The sequence below is a fragment of the Danio rerio genome, chromosome 17 (assembly GCF_049306965.1).
Source record: "Danio rerio strain Tuebingen ecotype United States chromosome 17, GRCz12tu, whole genome shotgun sequence".
In the NCBI taxonomy this organism is placed as follows: domain Eukaryota; kingdom Metazoa; phylum Chordata; class Actinopteri; order Cypriniformes; family Danionidae; genus Danio; species Danio rerio.
This window is the reverse complement of record NC_133192.1, coordinates 413,925-426,846: the sequence shown is the minus strand read 5'-3', so window position 1 is coordinate 426,846 and position 12,922 is coordinate 413,925. Positions and strand designations below refer to the sequence as shown.

General features: G+C 41.7%; 1 protein-coding gene and 1 long non-coding RNA gene across 11 annotated transcripts in view; one reads left to right on the top strand and one right to left on the bottom strand.

Annotated features, from left to right (window-relative positions):
- begain (brain-enriched guanylate kinase-associated) overlaps positions 1-12,922 on the bottom strand; it is a 41,577-nt gene that overhangs the window by 3,948 nt on the left and 24,707 nt on the right. For 4 of the 10 annotated variants that reach the window (XR_012393132.1, XR_012393133.1, XM_073927960.1 and 1 more), the window contains exons 2-6: positions 10,703-10,796; positions 8,922-9,095; positions 6,124-6,190; positions 4,270-4,377; positions 3,706-3,789 (exon numbers count right to left, since the gene is read on the bottom strand). Coding sequence is in view for 7 of the 10 variants with exons in the window: in XM_073927960.1 (XP_073784061.1) it covers positions 3,706-3,789; positions 4,270-4,377; positions 6,124-6,190; positions 8,922-9,095; positions 10,703-10,796 (527 nt within the window). In the remaining 3 variants the exon portion in view is untranslated. Of the gene's footprint in view, positions 1-3,705; positions 3,790-4,269; positions 4,378-4,467; positions 4,606-6,123; positions 6,191-8,921; positions 9,096-10,702; positions 10,797-11,078; positions 11,219-12,922 lie in introns of those variants that run through there. The other 6 variants (XM_073927959.1, XR_012393134.1, XM_073927963.1 and 3 more) reach the window with 6 other exon arrangements.
- The window catches only part of LOC141378488 (uncharacterized), a 38,886-nt gene continuing 38,715 nt past the window's right edge, over positions 12,752-12,922 (top strand). Inside the window, exon 1 of the long non-coding RNA XR_012393149.1 lies at positions 12,752-12,817. This is a non-coding gene — a long non-coding RNA (uncharacterized lncRNA). The remainder of the gene's footprint in view (positions 12,818-12,922) is intronic.

Here is a 12,922-nt window from a genome sequence, read left to right as displayed (position 1 = left end):
AAGGAAAAAAAATGTTCCCAATAACAATCCCTGTGTGCAACAATGTGCAATCCCTGGCAAAACTAATACATTTCCCAAAAAACACTGCTTTCTCTGGAACAATTAATGTGTTCTTTAAGACACCTACAATATTTGTCTACTCTCAAGACAATTTGTGCTTCCTTAAGAAAATTGGCATTTTCTGGCAAAATCAATGTGATCCCCAAGAAGCTTTGTGTTCTCTGGCAAAATTCATGATTCCCCACAAAACATTGAGCTCTTTTGCAAAACTAATGCATTCTATGACAAACATTTGTGTGTTCTCCAAGAAAATATAACTCTCTGGTAAAATTATTGCGATTCTCAAAAAGCTTTGGGCTTTCACCCAAGAAATTTGGCCTTCCTCATGAAATGTTGCGTTCCCTGAGAAATTTGCGATGCCTGATGAAATGTGTGTGTTTCCAATACGATGTTCAGTTCCTGCCAAAAAAGATGTTTTTTTCTGCCAAAAAAATGTTGCATTCTCAGGCAAAACTTGTGCATTTTTTAAAGACACCTACAATATGTGTCTACTCTCAACACACTTTGTGTTCCCCAAGAAACGTTGTGCTTTTTTGCAAAACTAATGCATTCCCCGAAGAACCTTGCATTCCCTAAGCAAATGTCATTCCCTGGCAAAATGAATGCGATCTCTAAGAAGATTTGCATTTTATGGCAAAATTCATGCATTCCCAATAAAATGTTGTGTTCTCCCCTAAGACATTTTTTATTCGCCAAGAAATTAGCAATTTTCTGTAAAATGTATGTTCCTCAATAAAATGTGCAAACCCTTAATCAGATACCCAAAAACACTGCTTTCTCTGGAAGAATTTGTCCATTCTTTAAGACACCCTCAATATTTGCCTACAATCAAGATACTCTGACAAATCTTTGTGCGTTCCCTAAGAAAATATCATTCTCTGGTAAAATTAACGTGATTCCCAAAATGCTTTGCGCTTTCACCCAAGAAATATGGCATTCCTCATGAAATGTTGCGCTCCCTGAGAAATTTGCGATCCCTTGCAAAATGTGTGTGTTCTCCAATAAAATGTGCGATTCCTGCCAAAAACAGATCCATTTCCCAAAGAATGTTGCATTTTCAGGCAAAATTTGTGCATTTTTTAAGAAAACTACAATATTTGTCAACTCTCAACACACTTTGTATTCCCCAAGAAACGTTGTGCTCTTTTGCAAAACTAATGCATTCCCCGAAGAACCTTGCATTCAAACTAAATTCATGCATTCCCAAAAACACTGTGCCCTCCCCAAAGACATTTTTCATTCCTCAAGAAATGTTCAATCAGCTGTAAAATGTGTGTTCCCCAATACAATTTGCAATCCCTGGCAGCATTTATCTGTATTTATTTAAATGAGAGTTATTCTTCTGACTCTGATGGCGATCTCTGTTCTCAGACCTCGCTTCTGATTGTTATTATTTATTTATTGCCTTCTCTGAAAGAGTTAAGAGACGTACAATATTTGTCTACTCTCAAGAAAATATGTGCTTTCATCCAAGAAATGTTGCATTCTCCTAGAAAATTGCGATCCCTGCAATATTTATGTTTTCAATAAAGTGTGCAATTCCTGCCCAAAAATGATCCATTTCCCAAGAAATGTTGCATTCTCAGGCAAAATCAGCACATTTTTTAAGAAACCTACACTATTTATCTACTCTCAAGAAGCGTTGTATTCCCAAAACACATTGGGCTTTTTGCAAAACTAATGCATCTCCCAAAGACCCTTGCATTCCCCAGGAAAATATAATTCTCTGGCAAAATGAATGTGTTCCCTAAGAATCGTTGCGTACCCTGGCCAAATGAATGCCAAATCCCCAAAAAGCTTTGCATTTCCTGTCAAATTTCATGGGATTCTCAAGAAATGTTGTGCTCTCCTCAGTAATATGGCATTCTCAGGAAATGTTGTGTGCCCCAGGAAAAATGGCACTATCTGGCAAAATTAGTGCATACTATAAGAGTCTTACAATATTTGTCTACTCTCAAGAAATGTGTGTGTTCCACAAGATAATGAACATTTTCTGGCTTTGCAATCCCCAAGAAGCTTTGCTATCTCTTTTAATATTCATGTCATCCTCAAGACACTTTGTGCTGTTTTGCAGAACCAATGCATTCCCCAAGAACCTCCATGTGTTCCTCAAGAAAATTAAGTTCCCTGGCAAAATGAATGTGATCCCTAATAAGCTTTGCATTATCTGGCAAATGAAATGTAATGGGATGATGGAGGGAGTTTGGCCAGGACACCGGGGTTACCCCCCTACTCTTTACCAGAAGTGCCATGGGATTATTAATGAGCACAGAGAGTCAGGAGCTCAGTTTAACATCTCATCTAAAACACGGCGCTCACTGACAGTATAGAGTCTCCTTCACTACACTGGGGCATTAGGACCCACACAGACCACAGGTTGAGCGCCCCCTGCTGGCCTCACTAACACCACTGCCAACAGCAGCCTAGTGTTCCTATCCAGACACTGACCCGGCTCAGCCCTGCTCAGCTGCAGGACCGCTCTTGGGCTGCAGGGTGATGTGGCTGTGGCTGGCTATAGCAGAGTTCATGTGTTCCCCAAGGAACTTTGTGCTCTCTCCCAAGACATTTGGCATTCCCTAAGAAATGTTTTGTTTCCTCCAAAAAAAAGTAATTCTCTGGCACGATTGAAGTGTTCCCCGATAAAATTGGCGATCTCTGGCACATCCGTTTCCCAAAGAGTGTTGTATTCTCTGCAAAATTAATGCATGTTTTAAGAAACCTACTATATTTGTCTACTCTCAAGAAGCTTTGTGTGTTCCTCCAGAAAATTCCCTGGTAAAATGAATATTCCTGAAGAAGCTTTGCATTTTATAGCAAAGCTGAAGGGATTTTTCTCCAACAAATGTGTTCATAAAGAAATTTGGCATCTCCGGCAAAACTGTTCCTCTATAAAATCTTCGATGCCTGGTAAACGCCTCAGGCTATGCTGCACTTTCAGGCACAATCAGTGCATTCTTAAGAGTCCTACAATATTTCTCAAGAAACCGTGTGTGTGTTCCCCAAGATGATGTGTGTTTTCTGGCTAGATGAATGTGATGCGTGAGAAGCTCTGGACTCTCTGGCAAAATCCATGTGTTCTCTAAGAAATGATCTGCTCTCCCCCCAATACATTTGGTGTTCTTGTGCGTTCCCCAATGAGATGAGCAATTCCTGACTGAATGAATCATTTCCTCAAGAAACGTTCTTTGGCAGGGATAAACTGCTCACAAAACTGCACATTTGCTCCCAGAAGCACTGAAAGATAATCACAGAGCTTCTGTAGAGGAGCAGAGCAGGGGATTAAACCCTGAGAGCCACTGCAGGACAGGAGGATGGAGACAGAGAGGAAGTGTGTGTGTGTGTGTGTGTGTGTGTGTGTGCGTGTGTGTGTGTGTGCGTGTGTGTGTGTGTGTGTGTGTGCGTGCGTGCGTGTGTGTGTGCGCGTGTGTGTGTGCGCGTGTGCGCGTGTGTGTGTGTGCGTGCGTGCGTGTGTGCGTGTGTGCGCGTGTGTGTGTGCGTGTGTGTGTGTGTGTGTGTGTGTGTGTGTGTGTGCGCGTGTGTGTGTGTGTGTGTGTGTGTGTATGTGTGTGTATGTGTGTGTGCATGCGTGCGTGTGTGTGCGAGTGCGAGTGTGTGTGAGTGTGTGTTTGTGAGAGAGAGATGCACCTCAGACAGTTTGTGCGCTCTGTAAGGTGATTTCCCACACTGCAGCAGTTGCGCAGCCAGATTACAGTCTTTCCTGTACAGATCCTGCAGAGAAACAAACACACACACACACACACACACACATTCAGTATCACTGTACCACAGTATCTGATGGTTTACCACTTAAACTAGCATGCTAATCCTCTAGAGCACACTACAGTAAAGATGTGCTCACTCATTTGCTACTCAAGTGTCTTCTATCAACCCTATCTAGTGCACCTAGATCAAGAGTTGCTGAAGCCTGTCCTGAATCATCAAAGAACACAGCTGCTGGATGATGACCTCCTGATCTGAACAGTGTGTGTGTGTGTGTGTGTGTGTGTGTGTGTGTGTGTGTGTGTGTTTGTGTGTTTGTGGTTTTGTGTGTTTGTGTTTGTGTGTGTGTATGTGTGTGTGGGCGCATGTGTGTGTGTGTGTGTTTGTGTTTGTGTGTGTGCGTGTGTGTGTGTAGGCGCTTGTGTGTGTTTGTGTTTGTGTGTGTGCGTGTGTGTGTGTGTGTGTGTGGGCGCATGTGTGTGTGCTTACGTTATCTTCACGCAGCTTCTGGATGGTGATCTTGGCCTCCATCAGTCGACTGTTCAGAGTCAGGATTTCTCCATTCAGAGATCTCTTCTCATCCTCGTAACGCTGAGTCTGAACTCAAACAAACATCATCATCATCATCATCATCATTATAATCTTCATCATTGTAAATCTGATCATCTTCAATAGTATCATCCTCACTGTATTCAGCATTATAATCCTCATCATCACCCATATAATCATCTTCATCATTATAAACTTCATCATCATCATCATCCTCTTCATTATAGTCTTCCTCCTCGTCTTCATCAGTGAGTTCTTCATGAAGTTGCTCTGCTTCTGGATTGAATAAAGGGGCGGGGCCTGCTGTTGTCAATGGTGAATTGATCAGCTGAGGTTTCAGAGCGGGTGGATGAGCAGCAGTGTTTGCATATGATTAATGGGTTTAATTCGGCAGGGTTTATATCTGCACACACACTGTGGATCTAATTAACAGGAGCGATCAGATAATGACGGCGCTCATGACAGATTCACTACAGCTTTACTCTCTGAGGAAGTTTCATTTAAAGGAGACCTATTCTGACCCGTTATATGAGCTGTAAATGATTTATAGTCCTGCCCTGAACACCCGATAGTCACGCCCTGAATGCCTGATAGTCCCGCCCTGAATGCCTGATAGTCCCGCCCTAAAGCTGCGATCACACCAGAGTTGGAGTTTGGGAAATTCTGTCATACGGCTCTTCGAAAAGGCGCAGGATTAAACAAGATCATTAGACATTTAAAAAGCAAGTGATTGCTCCATATTTTAAATTTCTGTCCAATGAGGTCATGTTTTGATCCTCGATTGGTCTCACGCAATCTAGCAATGCGATTTCGCAGGTCAGAGTTCACCAAGCTTGAACTTTGCAACACAGCAACCTGCGAAATTTGACGCATGACCGCGCGTCTCCGGTCTGATGCATTCGCGTGCGTAATGGAAGTCTATGGGAGGAAAAGCCCAGTGGTACCACAGTTTAAATGACTGATAGTCCTTCCCCTAATTTCCCAATAGTCCTGCCCTAAATGCCTGGTAGTCCCACCCTAAATGACTGGTAGTCCCGCCCTAAATGACTGATAGTCCCACCCTAAATGACTGATAGTCCACCCCAAAGAACTTATGGTCCCGCCCCTAAGGACTGATAGTCCCGCCCCAACGAACTGATAGTCCTGCCCTAAAGGACTGATAGTCCCTCCCCAAAGAATTGATAGTCCCGCCCCAAAGAACTGATAGTCCTGCCCTAAAGGACTGATTGTCCTGCCCTCAACACCCAATAGTCCCGCCCTAAGTGACCGATAGTCCGCCAGAAAAGAACTGATACTTCCACCCTAAAAGACTGATCGTCCCACCCTAAATAACTAATAGTCCCGCCCTAAAGGACTGATAGTCCCGCCCCAAAGAATTGATAGTCCCGCCCCAAAGAACTGATAGTCCCGCCCTAAATGACTGATAGTCCGCCAGAAAAGAACTGATAGTCCCGCCCTAAAAGACTGATCATCCCACCCTGAATAACTGATAGTCCCGCCCTAAATGACTGATAGCCCCGCCGTAAATGACTGATAGCCCCGCCCTAAAGCACTGATAAATATAGTAATTTAAAGCGAATATCTGCAGAGTGAACACAGTTGATCAGTTAATGAATAATACGGGATCCTCCAGTGTGATGTACATCGTGTTGAATGATCGTCATCTTATAAACACAGATTTAAACCCTGACGTCTCTCTGATGTGCAGTGATCTCTGTGAGAGTCTGCTATTGATCTCCTCCAGCACTGATATATTACACTTATATTCCTATAGATGCGAGCAGATTCTCCTACCATTCTGTGTATTTTCTCCTCCATGTCCTGATTTATTCTCTGCAGCGCCGCGTAGCTGCTCTGAATCCTGTAGAGAAGGAGAATCACACACTGCACATTCATAGCTTAAAGAAATATATTCTAAAACACAAATTAACATATTCAAACAGACTGGACAATCAGACGCGAGATCTGAGAACAGAGATCGCCATCGGAGTCAGAGGAATAACTCTCATTTAAAGAGGAGCCAGGTGCTTCTGTATTCTGACTCCTCTGGCAGATACTTACTCAATATTTCAATTCTATTTCAAAGTTACATTAAATTCCCTGATAGTTTAGTTTAGTTAAAGTTTGACAGTGCAGTGTGTTGCAGCACAATTCCCTGAAACGTGTCAAACACACACTTGAATCAATATTTGACTAATAAAAATACTAATATATTATTCAAAATGATAAAGTCAAAACAATCATTAAAAAACATCCAACAATAAAGGAGAGTTCAGCTGAAGAAGCTAAGATGACACTGTAAGCAGGAGATAGCAGTGCAGTGGAGATACTCAGTGTCTGGGTATCCAGTGAGAGTATGTTTGGTGGATCCTCATGCCTTTCACTTAGTGTTGGAAGTGAAGTCAGAATACCTATCATCATCTGACAGCATCGCTTATGGATCCTGTCTAACTCCTCAGAGAGTGCTTTGGGTCGTCCGCCCCAGACTGGACAGGCAAACTCAAGAACTGGCCGTATAAAGGTCACGAAGTTCACAAAGGTCACAAAGATGACCTGCTGTTTTGGCTTCACAGAGAGAGTATATTCTCTGACAAATCATGTACTTAACATGGACATCCCATATACATGGACGTGGTAGTGGGGGGAAAAGTGGACCTAAATGACTAAATGATTTTTATTTCCAATTTTTTTTCAGCTGTTTATGGTCAAATTATTGCAATTATTGATCCATGTGTAAATGTGAAAGAAGTTAATGTGCCTTTTAAAAATCTAAACAATTAAGTAATACTAATATAAGAAATTATATACTTGATTTATCCCTTTTAATGGTATAAAGGTTGAAATGCCATTGTATTAGATATTTCGTGTCTGTATACGTCTGCAAGATGTCTGTTAAAGATCTCTTGATCTGGAAAGCACCTGCTGTATACAAACGTCTGGCAGACGTCTGTTTTATGTCAGTTTTACACACATTCTGAATCGCAAACATCTTAAAGATGTCTAATAGAAGTCTATTTCACATCTGATAGGAAACGTCTTGTAGATGTCTTGCAGATGTGAATGCAGACGTCAAAAGACTCGTCAGTGGGGATTTACTGGGATGTAGATTACATCTCATTTGACTTTTATTTATTTTTTGATAGTTGACGATTTGTATTATGGCAGGCTTAGCTTATTTGATTTGTTTCTGAGGGTACAGTTGTCTCGTGTTCTCCTGTTCAAAAATAAATGTTTTTAAATCAAAACTTGCATCAGTATCATGGATCAAAATGTCAGTACACAAACCCAATGTAGCCTACGGTTTAAAGGTATTTGAGCACAAGTAGGCCAAATGCATCAATTTGGTGGTGAATGAAAGAACCAGTCATTATTATAATCTGATTTGATTATAGATTAGAACACTATTTGTGCATGTTTATATTCAAATAATTAAAAAAAAATGTGTAGGGGGCCCACTGACATTGAGAGGGTACAGGGCCCAGAATTTGGTGCTACGCCCCTGCCCATATATGTCCTGAGACAACAGGAGAGGAGGAGGAGGGAATGTTGATCTCTCTTCTGCCATTATTACCATATTCACAGTCTTAGCTCCACTCATTGTTAGGTTAATATTCTCTCCCCATTCCACAACAGAATCCAAGGCCCAGTGAGGATCCCATTGATTATTAAATCATCAGCATATTTCACAGGTATTACTGTGGGGGGCAAATATAAATCCAGACTGTTGATGCATATGACCAAAAGCAGAGGTCTATGACTAAAAGAAAACACTGACAAACAGCTCTATCCTAAATGACTGATAACCCCCCTCCCCCCTCCCCCAAAGGCCTGATAGACCCGCCCTAAATGACTGATATTCCCGCCCTAATTGACCTATAGTGCCGCCCTAAATGACCTATAGTTCCGCCCTAAATGACCTATAGTTCCGCCCTAAATGACCTATAGTCCCGCCCTAAATGACTGATATTCCCGCCCTAAATGACCTATAGTTCCGCCCTAAATGAACAATTTTCCCGCCCTAAATGACCTATAGTTCTGCCCTAAATGACCGACAGTCCCGCCCTAAATTACCGATTGTCCCGCCCTAAATGATCTATAGTCCCGCCCCAAATGACTGATATTACTGCTCTAAATGACCTATAGTCCTGCCCTAAATGACTGATAGCACCACCCTAAATGACTGATATTCCTTCTCTTAAAGACAGCCCCGGCCTAAAGGCAATGTGTACACATGTTTTGGATCCCCATAGGTTCATAACTAATGTGCTCTTTAAATGACAAAAGCTCTGCGCTGGACTTTAGAGCAGCTGTTAGTTGGTGAATGCTGCTGTTGGTCTATTTCAGTTGCTCAGAATAGCAGCGCTCCAACAATGCGCCTCAACACACCTCCTTTATAGAGCAGCACACCCATGAGTCCACACAGTGGTGCATATGGATTCACTATGTAAACACTGTGGAGCAAAACGGGAAAGTGACTGTTGCGCTGCTCTGAAAATAGCAACACATCACGCCACACACGTCTTGTGCCGTATTACGCCGGGTGTATGACAGGGCCCAATGAGTTTCTGCGTGTGTGTGTGTGTGTGTGTGACCTGCGCAGCTTCTCCGTGAAGGTGTCCAGCTGGTCTTGTGCTCTCCTCAGCTCCGCCTCCAGGTAGACTCGTGTGGACTCGAACTCTCTCTGCAGCTGCTGGAGCTTCTGTGTGGAGCAGCAGAGACGCCTGCGCAGATCCTCCTTCTGCTCCTGCGCTGAGACTGAAGCTGAGCTACACACACACACACACACACACACACACACACACACAGATACACAAAGAAAATCCCGTTCAGCTGTTATACAACCCCAAATCAGAAAACACTGGGCCAGTGTGGAAAACGCAGGTAAAATAGAGAGCTGGGATTTCTCATGTACTTTGACTTGTGTTTGATGCAGACAATACAGGAAACATTATTAACATCAGGATTATTATTGTTTTTAGTTTCAAAATAAACACATTTTAATACTGGTTCCTGCAGCACACTCCAGAACCAGAGACAGGATCAGTGCAGGGCAGTGATCAGGTGATCTGCTGAATAATGATGTGACACAGGTGATGTCCACAGGTGATGGTGATGATGATCAGCTACAAAAGCAGCATCAGGAAAGCTCTAGTCCAGGCATGTCCAAACTCGGTCCTGGAGGGCCGGTGTCCTGCAGATTTTAGCTCAGACATGCCTAAACACACCTGCAAGAATGTTTCTAGAAAGCCTAGTAAGAGCTAGACTAGCGCCGTCCACTTCTCTGGGCTCGGAGGCATCTGGGATGGAGCATCACACAGTGGAGACGTGTCCTGTGCTCAGATGAAGCAGAGTTTCAGGTGTTTCTGGGAGAAATGGACGCCGTGTGCTCCAGACCAAAGAAGAAGAGGATCATCCAGACTGACACCAAACACGTCCAGAAGCCAGAGTCTGTCATGGTCTGGGGTTAACCTGGGTGACCTGCTCTTCTGTGATGCTCCAGTAATGCTGAACAGCACAGAGAGATTCTGGAGCTCAATATGCTGCCTTCTGCTCCAGAGACGCCCATGCAGAGTCCAACAAGACAATGCAGAACCACATTCAGCTCACATTACAGAGTCCTGCTGCAGAGGAAGAGGAGACCGACACTGCACTGGCCTGCCTGCAGCCCTGACCTGTCTCCAATAGAGAATGTGTGGAGCATTTAGAAGAGGAAAATCTGACAATGAAGACTAGTTTGCAAGAAGAATGGGACGAAATGACACCTGAAACCCTTCAGCACTCGGTCCCTAACCCTCTTCAAGTGTTGTGAAGATAAACGGCAGCATTGCACAGTGGGACATGCTTTACTGATACAAGTTGTAAAAAAAAGTGTGTTGCGAGAACCAAAAGGGGAACAGGTGTTTATTGAAAACACAATATAAATAATGAGGAACACACTAATAATGTTTGTTGTGTTGGCGGAGTCAAAGTACATCTAGATATCACTGCTGTCCTTTTATTAGTGTTTCCACACCGACACAACCTGCTCTGATTCAGGCTTTTAGATAAAAGTACAGGAAATAAGACACACACACACACACACACTGACACACACACACACACACACACACTGACTGATGAGGACTGAAGATGAGGAGAGCAGACAGTGTTAGTGTGTCTGTGTGTATTTGTTTTCCTTGTGTGCGATCTGTCTAGTGAGTGTGTATGTATTTGTGTGTGTGTGTGTGTGTGTGTGTGTGAGAGAGAGAGAGAGTTCAGTAGAGTCTCTAGTGCAGATGTGTTCAGATGGAGTGTTTTCTGGAGTGTGTGTGTGTACATGGAGGGTGTGTGGATGGTGGCCGGTCGACTGCTGCACTCTCACACACACTCTTACCTCCTCTTCTGATGTTTACTACCATTTCTCTGCGCTTTCAGGGCAGTTTTGCCAATATAAATCTTTTTCATGACTCTCTCAGTGTGTTTGTGTCCTGCAGAATCAGAGAACACACACACACACACACACAGCCGAGCACGTCAAGAATATCATCACATTCACACACACTTCATTACCAATATCATGAACACAGAGGTGTGAGAGTCACTGACATTTGCAGAACACTGAATTACTGAAGAATAACTCACAATCACAGCAGTAAACAAACACACACACACACACACACACAGTGTCACACACACCAGTATAACACAAAGCCTTTCCTCTACACACAGATACACACACACACTTTCTCTCTAGCTCATGTCGCTCTGACCTGCAGGACTTTATTCTCCTGTAAAAGAGGACCATCGAGAACATCGAGAGCCGCACAACATCATCCTCCATCATCTGGACACACACACACTCTGAGAAAGCAGCTGCAGTGCTTCATTTATACTAGTCACACACTGTTCTGGAGTTTCCTCTGGAGTGTGTGTCTGTGTGTGTGTGTGTGTGTATTGTGCATATTTATTATATCTATATTAGTGCTGTGATTAATATCATCCAAAGTAAAAGTATATTTTGACATAAGATATGTGTGTATTATATACTTATACACTGTAAAAAATTTCCAGGTTTTCACAACAAGTTACTGTAATTTTTCACAGTAAATTACATTAGTATCCCTTCACAGTATTTAACTGAAAAATTCACAGTAATATGTTGTATTTATAATTTTATTGTGAAATAATGGCAGGTAGCATGATTACAGCAAATTACTGTGAAAAGGGCTATATATTTTGCACGTTAGTTATAGAAATTCAAACCTTTTTTTTAATTCAACGTAGAAATTAATACAAATTAACTTTTAACAGATAATAACAGAATGTTATAGCCCCCAAAACGATTTGGTTACCAACATCTTTTTGGTTGTACTGCACCTTTATTTAATTTTATACAGTTAACATAGAATAGGAAATAATATTTAATGAACATAACTGTGTGCTTAGCCAAAACATAATAAACTGGAATAAAAAGTAATTATGAAACCAAAGACTGTTAAACAGCCAACAATTAGTTTAATGTCAGGGTAAATGTCTGCTTTAGACGGTTTCATGAGTATTGGGCACCTGTCATTGCCTGGAGGTCACTAATCTCAGAATTATATATATATATATATATATATATATATATATATATATATATATATATATATATATATATATATATATATATATAAACCACAGATTAGAGATTTAAACAACTACATTCTAGCATAAAAAACAGTTAAAACTTTATTTTCTGACGCATATAGAGCCATCGGAGACGGGGCAATTGTCCCAATGTCTAGCCTGAAGACAGGCGCCTCTCGGCGGATACATGAGTAATGAGCGCCGTTACCGCCTGGAGGTCATAGATCTCCGCTACCGGCAAAACACACTTAAAATTACACACAATCTTTACTAACAATCCACAGATTTTGGTTTTGAAGAACTACATTCTCGCATGAAAAAGTGTTAAAACTTTATTTCATTACACATTAAAAGCAATATTTATAATATTATGTGCCTTCTCATCCACCATTACAGCTTGATGCAGCTTGGTGCGAAATGAATCCTGGGAGGAAATAATAATAATTCTTAATACACTCCAAACGAATTTTATTCTTATTGTTAAAGTCAGAGATATGTAATATTTTTAATGGCGAAGAAAAAAATTAACTTTATATTTCAATGAATATATCACTTTTGCACTGCTTCGGTTCAGGACTCGTGTGACATTGAATCAGATTCAGATATTTTATCAGACGTGTTCATAAGCTCATAGTCATCAAAATGCAATTTGTGTACAAGCAGTACACGAACCAAGCAATATGATGAAATATTAATGAATTATATGTCTGCGTCTTACAATATTATACAAAATGGAATCGGTTTCAGGCGAATTCGACTCTTTACTGTTCACTTAAAGGAGCCGATTCATTGAACAGAACTGACTCGACTCGACCGCAAACAAGCGCCATCGCCACAGACAACGCCTGCGTCGTCTCTTCACCCAACGAATTCAACCTCGGTAAGTGTTAAAATGTGACTTTTGTCCGTTAAATGATTGTTGTATGTGTATTTCTGTATAGTGCATGTCATTTAACTGGAATTTACAGAGTACTTTGGTTGTACT